The sequence below is a fragment of the Salarias fasciatus genome, chromosome 23 (assembly GCF_902148845.1).
Source record: "Salarias fasciatus chromosome 23, fSalaFa1.1, whole genome shotgun sequence".
Taxonomy (NCBI): domain Eukaryota; kingdom Metazoa; phylum Chordata; class Actinopteri; order Blenniiformes; family Blenniidae; genus Salarias; species Salarias fasciatus.
This window is the reverse complement of record NC_043766.1, coordinates 29,236,326-29,248,833: the sequence shown is the minus strand read 5'-3', so window position 1 is coordinate 29,248,833 and position 12,508 is coordinate 29,236,326. Positions and strand designations below refer to the sequence as shown.

At 41.9% G+C, this 12,508-nt stretch overlaps 1 protein-coding gene across 2 annotated transcripts; it reads right to left on the bottom strand.

Annotated features, from left to right (window-relative positions):
- Nucleotides 1-743: 743 nt before the first annotated feature.
- Nucleotides 744-12,229, bottom strand: b3galt2 (UDP-Gal:betaGlcNAc beta 1,3-galactosyltransferase, polypeptide 2). 2 transcript variants are annotated; one of them, XM_030083183.1, is made up of 3 exons: nt 11,860-12,229; nt 6,765-6,857; nt 744-3,164 (listed from the first exon to the last, which is right to left on the bottom strand). In XM_030083183.1, exon 3 carries the CDS (start codon nt 2,813-2,815, stop codon nt 1,475-1,477), a length of 1,341 nt encoding a protein of 446 aa, XP_029939043.1. In that variant the 5' UTR covers nt 2,816-3,164; nt 6,765-6,857; nt 11,860-12,229; the 3' UTR covers nt 744-1,474. The 2 variants fall into 2 exon arrangements, with proteins under 2 accessions (XP_029939043.1, XP_029939042.1); XM_030083182.1 differs by lacking the exon at nt 6,765-6,857.
- Between the last annotated feature and the right edge of the window lie 279 nt (nt 12,230-12,508).

Below are 12,508 nucleotides of genomic sequence, written 5' to 3'. Positions count from 1 at the left end.
ACTACTCTGCGTAAATGGACTTCCTTTTCAAAACGCTGCTGTGTAAATGCAAAATATATCTGAGAGAAAAAAAAAAAGACTTTGAAATGTTGTGTAAATAGTGCTTTAGCGTCACCATTTAGCTTTGAAAGCTTAAAGGTGTAATACAACATTTTGATTTCCGGGTGGATCACCTAAATAATTGGTGGGTCTGTTTGTCAATCATTCTGACGAGCTGCTTTCGTAAGGCGGTTCTCCGTGCTTGCGCCCAATCAGCTTCTCCCTTTTGTGCATGCGCATTCAGAGTGTTTATGTAGCCGGTGAGCTTCTGAGCTCGTACTTACCGATGGCGAGTCTGACATAATGAAACTGTAGCTGTTTCGGGAAAAAAAAGCTTTATTTATGAGCGAGGCAGATCGCAGAAACTGTACAGAGCCGTGCACGCCGGAGAAGAGGAGATCGCGCTCGTACACTTCCGCGTTTTCTGGGAGAAGCAGGAGAGCTGGGCGGATGGTCTGGCGCATGCGCGTTGTTCAAAAAGTGAGTAACAGACGTGGGGCTTCGTCTTTTCGAGAAAATGTTGTATTCCACCTTAAAGATGTTTTTGACAACATTGTACTCAAACCCAGGACCTTCTTGCTTTACTCAAGTCTGCTATCCACTGTGCTGATGTGCTCTAATATGTGTACTCTGAAGTGATAAGTTGGTAGTGCTTGTATGATGAATTGTTCTCCACAAATAACACACACAACTTTGAAACCATATGAATTCAATACATTTAATTGTTTAATAGATTCATTGCACATTTGCTCAAGTGCAGAGTCATACTCACTGTAAAGCTTTAAAAAATACAATCTCAGTCATTTCTGATGTGATTCTGGGTGCTCCATATTGGTTTTTCTTAATTCTTTTCTTTAAAAATAAAATACAGTATATGACAGATAAACCTTCTCTTTAGAGTTTAGTGTTCTTTGATAGGTCTGTAAAGTAAACACTGAGAAACAGGGCAGCATAACTGGTCAACGATTCATACCATTCACTCATATTTAGGTAGTGTCACTTTCCCACATGATACACATACAATTCCCTTTGTCTGTGTAAACACTGCTGTGTCAGAATATTTTTATTTTTTCGTTTCGTACTTGTAGAGTGCGACATACTGTACTAATCTCTAAAAGAGAACATGAATAACCACATTTCTGTTGGCACCTGAATCGTCATGAAGACCACTCTTGAGCTTTTTTTCTCTCTTTTTTTCTGCACGCTCTAAATCACACAGACAGATGTTCCCCATTCTCCCTTTTAGAAATAGCTCAATAGGTTTACAATACTTAACATTTTTAAAATTAAAAAAATAGTTTGAATCATCGACTGTACACAATACCAAAAACAATGTGCTTTTCCCAATATAGAGTATAGTGCTGAGTTCAACATGCCCTCCCACTAGCTGTAGTTACAGTGTATTTTTTGAGGCGGGTCGTGGTCACAGGAGTTCTCATGGAGGTCTCTCTCCATGGAACTTTCGATGTCTGTACCTGCCGTTCTTTTCCTTGGCCATATTGATGCAGGCATTGTGCTTGTTGCTCTGTAAGTGGTTCCAGTACTTGATGAGTTCATTGGGGTGGAACTGATGGGAGGTGATCAGGTGGCTGTACTTACAACTAGAGTAAGACACCCGCCAGTGGTTAAAGAGGAATTCGTTGGGAGGGGGTGCCGGGTCGATGCGCAGCTTGGCCAGGCAGATCCCCACATAAACGTCCTCCAGGTGCAGCCTGCGTATGCTTAGTGAGGCCTGATAGATCAGCTCAGCCATGTCCCCTGAGAACACGTACCCCGTGCCTGAGCAGAATATTGGGTAGCGCTCGCTCGGATACAGCTCCGGTGGCATGTACCACTTGCTGTCCTTGTTTCGGTTTGGTGCATATCCCCTCATCAGGTAGCCGGTGAAGTACCTCTGTTTGGAGGGCATCTCGGGTTTCAGCAGCTTCTGGATTAGATATTCTGTATTGACAAACATGTCACTGTCCGTCTTCATTACATAGGAGGCATGAGGGCAATAGGTGGCCACCCAGTTCATGCCCATCAGGGTTTTGATGGTCAGGTTGTAGTATGTGTCCTGATAGTCCTGTTGGATGATATCATGATAAATACGGCTCTCCTCCTCTATGCTGCTCTGAAGCAAGGTGTCTGAGCTCTGCCCTGTGCCTAGCAAGAAAAGACGGACAAACCCCAGGCCCATCGCTACACTCTCATTTCCCCAGGTCTGGCGTATTGCATTGCGTGCATCGGCTTGTCCTGGCTCTGCAGCAATGAGGAGGATGAGGAAGGGGGTGCTGTCTCGGCACTTGAAGGGCTCATTCAAGATGTACCGGTAGGGCTGAGCGCTAAGTCTCCCACCTACGCCCATCTCTTTCTGTAAACTATTGTTTGCGCTCATGGTGTCCCCAAGCCCCATTACACCCATCCTGGCTCCTCCGCCACCTCCCCCCACTCCACCTCCTCCTCCCGCTGCCTCTCCTGCTGCCCCTTCTGCCTGCTGCGAGCTGAGGTTGAGCAGAGGCTTTGGCGCTACATTCCCCGTCTCCCTCCACATGCTCCTGAGGGAGCTGCTCTGGTTGGCCTCTCCCTTGGGGCTGCGAAAGCCCCTGACAGTGTAGGCCAGGGGGTTTTCGCGGGCCCCACTACGTCCGGGTAACCAGTCTTGATGACTAAAAAATAAGAAGAGGGTGAAGAGCAGGGCCAGCGAGAGGAGGCCAGCCACATGAGTCCGAAAGAGCGAACGCTTGACGGTCCAGGTCATCTTGATGGGACAGCAGTGCCGCCGTCTCCACTGCATGATGCAGGTTGGGGTCGCAGGAGGCTGCTGCTGCTGCACGAGAAAGGGCGGCGGTCACATGCAGTCACCTCAAACATGTGGTTGCCAACGATCAGAGGGTTATCTGAGCTGGCAGATGGGTTGGAGTGAGCCTCCTGGTGGAGTCGGGGGACTGCTTGAGCCCCCCAGTGTAGCTCGGAGCAGGGTTGAAAGGGCTCCTGTCAGAGCTAGGAAGGTGGCAATTCTCTGGCCAGGAAGGCTCCTCCTTGCCTCTTCTTTGGTACTGTAGACAAACACAGGGTCATGCTCTATGTCTCGTCTCCTTCAGGATATGATAAGGGTCACCTCCTCTGTGTTTGCTCTCTGTAATCTGAAAAGAGGAAAAAGAAAAAAAATAAAGGGAAGCTGAGAAAACAGTCCTGGAAGCTATCCAAGAAGCACCTCCTATTCACTGGCACTAAGCCACATGTCAATTGTCTGTGTTGCAGATGTACTTTTTAATTCTATTTACAGGAAGAAATGAGCAGGAATTTTAATCATTTTATTCATGGTTTGTTTTGACACACTCACAGTAATTCTGAATTATTTTTTTCAGATGCAAAATAAATAAATAAATAAATAAATAAATAAACAAACAAATAAATAAATAAATAAAACTCAATTACAGCTTTGTGTGCAAGCAGCATCCAATATGGGAAATGGCTCTTTTGGTAAGCTGACTTAACATTTTTAAAAAGGAAAGGCTGAATCAATATGCCGACATTGTAGCATCTTTGATTGGATGGGGATGGAGTACACAACACAAACTGGGGATGAGAGAAAGAAATTGGGGAAACACTGTTGTGAGCACATCTGTGGAAGAAGGAGGTACTGTTGTTTTGAAAATGACAAGTTCATGATGGTAAAAAGGCCCTCCTTTGTGAGTGTAGTCATAAAGAATAATGTGCATTTTCACGATGATTTTATCTCACCAATACAGCCATAATGTCCCAGAGTACACCAATAACATCTTGATCATCACAAATTCAGCAAAGAGGAACATTTTAAATCGTAAGGAAATATTCTAAGTCATTAGTAAAAACTTTTGAGCTGACTGGTGCAGGGCATGGTGAGATGGTGGTTCTTTCTTGCATGTCATTATTCAGCTTAATGCCTGGGGCAGCAGTATAAATTGCAGGTTTGCTCTATGTGGTGCCAGCTAACGTTACTCTGAGCCGCATGGGCGAGCAAGTGTCATCAGTCCCCCACTACGCGTCAACAGCTCGGGAGGTAGATGCATCTGTCAAAATGAGTTTTCAGGGTCCAGCAGGCAGTGGTGCTGAAGCCTGAACTAGCCTCTGGCGATAACAGCATTCACCCGCCATTCACCTTCCACCTCGCGCTTATCAATGCAGCCTACTGTCTAGTTGAGATCACCTAGGATGCTCCGTCTTCTAACAGGCATAAATTCAGGACATACAGGGCAAGCAGGCACAAAAACATGCAACACTGTGGACAAAAGTGAAAGCCATTACTGCCATTGCCCAGAAGAGGGTTGTGCAAAGCAAGAGGCACAAAGGAGAGCATGTATGCACACAATGATTCCCTAAGCGCACCAAAGCAAACAATCACTTTGCACAAACACATCCTGCACATAAAGACATGTACACAACAAAAAACACACCACAGATCTCATCTCCTACACACACACACACATATATATGTATATATGTATATATATATATATATATATATATATATATATATATATATATATATATATATATATATATATATATATATATATATATATACACTCACATACATACATACATACATACATATATATATATATATATATATATATATATATATATATATATATATGTGTGTGTGTGTGTGTGTGTGCAGGTCACACATAATAACGTTCACAACAAATATATGCTTTTGGTTGAATCTGTTTGGACTTGCACACAAAAGAAAATGCATGCACATATTATGCATAATTATATCCACGGCAAAAACATATATCATCACTGCTGTCACGCGCAAGCAGCAGACACACATCACTAGAGAAAACAGAATATGCCAGCAAAAACTTGGAGGTTGTACTCGACTCTAGTGAATATTAATGTAGCAGCAGCGTAGCAGTCGAAAATCCATCCTTCCTTTCTCAGTGTGTTAATTCACTGGCTGCCTGCATTGCCTTTTGTAGATTATTTCCCTGTTTTCCTTTAATAATTTGCAGATACTGAACAACAGAGCATTATTTTCTGCAAATGCTACAATCTGGCTCAGCATGGGAAAGATTTTTTCTAAAGTTTCCAATTTTCATTTCCTGCTATGTTTGCTCATTCATCACGACAACTGACAAGGAACACGATAACCTTTTCAAGCGAGTGTGCTTACCCTGCGCAAGCAATTACAAGAGAATGAGAGGGGCCAGGGCCGGCTTTGTTTTAAAGGTTAACATACTTTACATCCAAGCATATCCAGTGCTTGAGAGATTTCTGCTGTCAACTAAATGAACATCTAGTTACATGAGCTGTGATGACGGGCACGCACACACACGATGCACATATACACGTAAATGCATGAGAAAAACAGCCACCCATCACGACACATGCCCACAATCACAGTGGATGACCGTGGATGGCTTTGTTTGGTTGATTTCCACTTAAATGTCAATTCTGCCAGGAGATCAGACATCCATTTTTACTTTTTAGCAGTACCATTTAATCTGCCAATGCCTCTCCTCATTAATTCATTTTCTTCCCTCCCATCAATGTCACTTCTATGCAAGCCAATTAGTTACACTAGCACTAATTAAAGCCCCAGCGATTCTGCAGCGGTCAATAATCAGAACGGATGCTGGGGGAGTAGGACAGTGGTGACATACTGGGCATAAGCTATAATACTCTGTTGCCACATCAGTCTCAAACCTGGAGGAAAATGTTGAGTTGAAAAAAAAGAAATACCTGCTTTCTCTACAGTTTTCTTTCTTTGTTTCAATGCCTGAAAGCTGTCTGGCCTGTGTTTTTTTTTTTTTTTTTTGCCTCAACAATATGCGTGATGAATGCAAAACAAGCTTTGCCGATGTCAATGAGGATATGACCTTCATTCAGTAAAACAGTGCACTTTGTGATAGTGACACATTTTCCCCTGGAAAAAAAAAAAAAGAAGCTGCAGCTTCCGTTTATGAGCTGCTTAGAGTGTCTGTTCACCAAAGTTAGAGGTTAAATTCTGCTTTATTGAAACAGGCCTGAGTGATTATGTGGCTGGCCGAGGTTCCCTTTTCGTCTAATAACACCGCCTTGGAGCAGGCGCTACATTCATGATTTATTCTAATGTTAATGCAGTGTTGTGGTGCATGGCCTTCATCTGGCTGAGCTCGGGGTTCTTCAACATGTGAGAAAACACTAGTCCATGACATAAGTAATAGATGTTGTGGATGCTGTGCTGAGGGCCACCTCTTCCAGGCCCAATCTCTTTTTAATTAATTAGTTTGTCTATAAAACAATGATGAATTACTATTCAAACTGCCTCTTGGCATGAAACCCTGATTATAATCATTTAACTGCCATGCAAAACCGGGGAAAAACACCTATCCGGTGACTATTAGAAAACAGAAACAGCGATTTTAGCTTAAAAGGTGACTAAGTGATTGATTCATTATCAATATATTTACTCTATCTCGCTTGATGCAGCTACAAATGCTTCACCTTGCTTTCTCACTGCATTGCTTATGTTGGCAGAAACTACTCCGGAGTAGTTTTGCTGCCACTATGGCCAGCACAGTGATAACTTTTAAGAATATCATATCTGTTTTTGTTCTTCTGGAGGTCCTGCTGAGCTCATCTTAAAACGAACCTTCTGGGGGATTGAGCCCTGGGCTTGGGTCACAGCAGATATCTAGAAGAAAAGGTTGGTGCTGGCAAGTCGAAATGCCTCTTCACAACAATGCTGAAGTTTCATGTTAATCATTCCTTACCCTTATCAGTTTATTCCTCCCTCTGCCGCCCTCTGCTTCAACATCAGGCCATTTTTCTGAACGTTGTTTGCCATCTGATTGAAGCAAAAAGTTCTGCCAAAAAGAACAAGGATTGTTAGGAAGAGGTGAGAGTTCAAGTTTGTCTTTAAATTCACAATTTCAGCTCTTTCTTTCTTTCTTCCAGACGCTGTGAGGTGCATGAACGACATGAATCTTTGCACTATTTTAGGTCTACTGGGAACAAGTTATGGAAAATTACAGCTTCAAACTGGAATGGTACCATTCAACCATTTTCTTTAAAGCTCCCATATATGCTACTTTTCAGTCACGTCATATAGGTCACAGAAGCCCAAAAACATAGTATATACGTTTGTTTGCCCCAAAATTCATCCCATGTTCGGAGTTTGAGCGGTCTAAAAAGTGGCTCTGAGGAGCCCTGATCAGAGCAGCCTGTTTTTCACAGCCTACTTTCCGGGATGTACTTGAACGCATCTCAACGCATTTCAGCTTAAGTTTCAGCTTCATTTTCAAAAATGTGATGTAACCAGGCAAGGAGGAAAAAGATCATTTTCAAATTTGAACGTCTTAATGAGGCTACAGCAACACATACTACTATAAGAAACTCTTCACAAAGTGAAAAAGGCATCATATGTCCCTTAATCAGAGCAGCGTTTGCAAGCACAAACACACACGGCATAAATGGAATTGTCCGGGGGCTGTCTGCCGGCGTCGCCAACCTGGAGGAGGCGCAATTTGGATTATTGACGTCACAAACCAGAGAATTTCAAAACGGAGCATTTGAGCACACATTTGCTGAAAGGTGGAGCGAGCAAGAGAAGGAGAGAATAGACTTTTGTAATTTTGGGGGGGGTTTGTGGACAGGCTCAGGACGTATATTACTGTTACAAAATCATTGTAAAGTGAATTTTGCATAATATGGGACCTTTAAATGATTCAGTCATAAAATAGTAGCAGTTAGTTTGCTGAGTGTTATGGAATGAAACAAGCTGAAGCCAGAACAACCTGGTCAATGAGGGAATCCATGGGTGCTGCAGAGAAAGGCAAACAGCTAGCATGGCTTGAGGGTATTAGTCGTCCTTGAGCGGGGATGCCAAATATAAGGGCCATGAGCCAAAACTGACCCCCAAGAGACCACCATCCAGTCCACCAAAACCACCAAGCAAATTGCAACTATTTCTAAGAAAACATAGATTTTGTTTGACGGGAGCAAATTTCCTAAGAGTGGCAGACACAATACAAGACTGAAACTCAAGCTGAGTCATCAGTAATGCTGCCATGAAAGCTAGCTACCTCGATGCTAACTAACTAGTATTAACCTCGAAGTGATGTTGTTGGAAGAGTTTGTAAAAAACATGCATAACACAACAGCAATAGGACACATTTTTTTTTATTTTATTTTATTTTTACAATTCACTGCTATTCATCATTAAAATTGGCCTCATCTTGAGATTGTAGCCATTTTCCATTGTAATTGTTTGAATTTGTGAAAGATAGACATTTTAATCACATGTACTCTGTGTCACACATAAGGAAAATTAAAATTGAAATCAAAAGGTTACTATGGCGCTATTTCACTGGTCCAGCCCACTCAACATGAAATTGGGCCGGATGCATGGCCTCTGAACTAAAATGTGTTTGACACCCCTGTCCGAGGGAGGGTGAACCGCAATCCAATAATGGTTGTTTTTCATCATCAGCTGCGTCACAGAAATAACAAATCCCAAATGCAGAATATATGATTCATAAGACAATCACAGAATGGTCTACAGAGTGATTGGCTTAAGCCAATTTGTCCAAGGTGAGTGTTTTCGTACTCAGCCAATTTAAGCCAACTGAGATGTGCGCGGTCAAAGTGGTGAAGATACTTTGGGGGCAAAAGGTGGTCTAGTCATGGACTGAGACAGATAAAATAACATTTTCAAACTTTTGCTCCCCAAAAAGGCTGCTTTCATAACTTCATTGAGAGCTCCTACAGTATAAATGAAGACCTGTAATGTGTTTTCCTTGATTTTGTCACTTGTCTGCACAAGCTCACACAAACATGACTGTGTTTCATCCAGTTTTATGTTCATTACATTGACCTGGGTAAAAAAAAATCATTGATTTTCCCTACCCAGTGTAATAGTTCATCCATTTCTTTGCTCTCTACCATTCTTCTCACACTATAAGCCACAGTCATTCAACATTTTTTTCTATCCACACAATTCAACTGTTTATGTGTTTTATTTAGGCAATTTGTCCATCACACTTTGTCAGCTCTACTTCAAGCCTTTTTCGCATATTTCTGCAAACCATTTCAACTGTCTGTCCTATTTATTGTTTCATGGCGTTCACTTAAGCTGTGTGTTTTCACCACTTTAGCAGTCTAAAAATGCTTCATATAGTCAGAAACAACCTCACAAAATGCAAGCACCCTGATGATGATAGAGAAGGCTTGCCAGGTCTTTACCGCCATAAGGAGAAACATGGAGTTCATATATATATATATATATATATATATATATATATACACACACACACACACACACACATATACATATATATATATATATATATATATATATATATATATATATATATATATATATATATATATATATACATATACATATATACATATAATAAAAATACGTAATAAACCTCATTGTACTTTTCAGAATACACTAAGCTGAAGGTTTGAAATTGTACCGAATGGGTTGACTGGTTTCGGTAATAGCGCTCTCAAGGGTAATGGGCATAATGGGGTGACCCAGGGGTCTATTCTTGGCCCAGGGGTATTTGCACCATATGTTTAACTGGGGAAGATAGCCCATTGCTATGCTGCATATTTCAGTTGATATGTAGATGACACCAATGACTGTCTTCTGTAGACTGACCGTTATGGGATTTACATTAAATACAGGACATTATGGATCTTTCAGCAGCTGATTGACTCCTAAAGCAAAGTTCCACATTACAGGTCCACTGTCCTAATCTGTGACCTTTTGTTTTCCCCTAAATGCATGCATTGTAAGAAATGACTAGCAGCAAAGCATTGGAAAACAAAAGACTATGACTATGAAACAAATCTGAGAAATACAGAGAAAGAGAGATGATGTTTTAAGGGATACATGAAGTGACCCTCTGAAAATGTTGTTTGGTGTGTATCTGACTCAACTAGGATAGCACCGCAGGGACCGGAGGAGTTGTATCCTTGCTAAGTGTTGCAGAGCAGATGAGTGACACTGGACCGCCAGCTGTGTATTTAGTGTTTTTATTTTTTTCTTCAGCCGTCATCACTAGAGGCTGGTCAGATGTGGGCCAGGCCACTTGAGCCCCTCGATCATCCCACATTACCATATCTGATCCTGAAAGGGTCAGTTCAGAAAAAAAGAAAAAGAAAAAAAAATACCCTGGTGTCCACAGCTGAGAAGAAAGTTAAGTTTTGAATGTCCTGGTTTTGAAATAGTCATCTCCTGCATTACTAGCTGAAATGCCATTCTAGTGATTAACAGCAATTTTGATGCAATGGTCCCTGAGGACGAGAATAACATGAGCTCAGGTCGCTGGAGTAGCTCCAGTCCTCCACATCTGGATATAGTCCTGCAGAAGATTAAACTATGATCATGGATGTATCAAATGACTAAAGAATAAACAGTATTTTGCAGCTTCGATCAAGTTAGGTGCAGTTTTAGTCTCTCGAAAGAAAAAATAGTAAACATTCTTTTGCCTAATGTGACACTGAGGTCCTTATTTATTTTTTTTTTTTACAAATATTTGTAAAATAAAAGCAATCTGGGGATTTTATTTTGGTTTTGATTTTTTATGAGCTATTTAATGTTGTTTCCACTGAATAGACTGAATCATGAATAATTCAATCCAAACGGAATTATTTCAGAAATAAAACTCTATAGGCACCCTGATTAAAACTGCTGGGATGGACTGAAGCCGTAGTGACCCTGGTCAGAATGGATGCACATTGTCTAATTCACTTGGTTCAATGAGATAACAGCAAATTAAAGGAAAAAAAAAGTTATGTTTATGTGATTCTTGTAAAGCGACATGTATTCACACACTTCATCACATAATGTGAAGATACAAGGTATTATTCAAATTAATTTACCCTGTATAAAGTCTGGAATAAAACACATAACAGGCTCTTAAAACACAGTCTCAGATATACAAGAGACTCCTGGGAAATAAAGCTCTGGCAGCTGTAGTAAATATTATATGACAGTGATTTTCTTGCTCTCCCAGAGTGTGATATCTACCTTTTTCTCCCTGCAAACTTTCACCCACTGAATTTAAACCTCATTCTGTGTTCTACTTTGCTAATAAAGCCCGACCATTTTCTGGAGGATGTCGGTTCAGTCGTCACGGTAATAAATTATGAGGTGGTTTGAAAATTAGACCCTATTAAAGTTTCATAGTCCAGTGGGCAGAGTGAACACCCAGATGGTGAGTTTGACTGCTTTTTCCCCCCTTCTTCCTTCTTTAATGTCCATCTCAGCATTTAGCAGATATCCCTAAGTATGCACAGTTTTCAGTGCCAGCAGCTTGACGTGATGAAGTGGATAAAAAGCCTTGTTAATTGAACTGGATCAATTGGAACTCTTTGGCTTCACTTCTTGGCACATCCAGGGAGGAGTTCCCTCAGCTTGATTTTATATAAACGAATACAGTATGGACTACTGACCCCTATTCGAAGACAAATATGGTACCTTTGCTAACCCCACATTGAGGGGAAGAATGACTGGCAAAGAGGGGGAAATGAAGCCTATCCCAGGAATTCTACTTAGGCGAGAACAATAATAAAATAAAATCAAATAAAATTAAATAAGATATTACAAGTGATCTTAATTTTTCTGTGCACCACCAGGCTCCAACGCCTGCCTGCAACGTTTCACAAAGTGTGTGATGGGGAGGAAGAAGCCTGATCTTAGGACAAAGGTGGAGGAATTGATTGATGGATAAATGGATGGGAGTCAAGGCGGCGGGGAAAGGTGGATGTAATGGAGGGGAGAGAAGGGCGGGGAAGGCTAAATGAATAATGAGGATGTGGAGGACTGATGAGACGAGCGGCGCTGCTGCGTACCTCCTCCTCCTCATGCTGCTGGAGCCGCTGCGGCTGCTGACGGGGCTGCGGTCCGCTCTCCGGGAGTGCGCGCCCCGGCGCCTGCGCCCGCCATCACCGCCTCCCCGGGACTGAAAACCGAAGCTGCCTCCTCCTTTCTTCTCAACGGCACTGACACCTCGGATGTGCTACGTCCCTGCTCGCCTTCATCCCCACAGGCAGGCTCCACAAACCTGCAGGTTTTTTGGTTGTCCTCCTGTCTGCTGCGACTCCTCCTCTCCTCCCTGTCCGGCTCCTTGTTTCTGCTCCCCTCTCACTACTACTTCAGATTTTTTTTTAATTTTCTTCTCAGTCTTCACCTGGATTTTTTTTCTTTTTTTCTTTCTTTAATTCTTTTCTTTTCAAACAGTTATTTCCAGATGTCGTCCAAGTTTTTCCGTCCTTCTCAGATGTGTGTTTTATTTTATTTTTTAAAATGTAATGTTTTAAGAGAAAACACCAAAAGCATCCGCGCACGTTTCATCCAGAGTGCGACCGAGCGTCAGGAGCGCGGCTGGTACTTCACGATGCTCCGCCGGCTTGTGTGCAGGAGACGCGCAGGGAAAAGAAAGAGAGAGAAAAAAAAATAAAACATCAAAAAATAAAAAATATCATCTCACACCTCTGACTC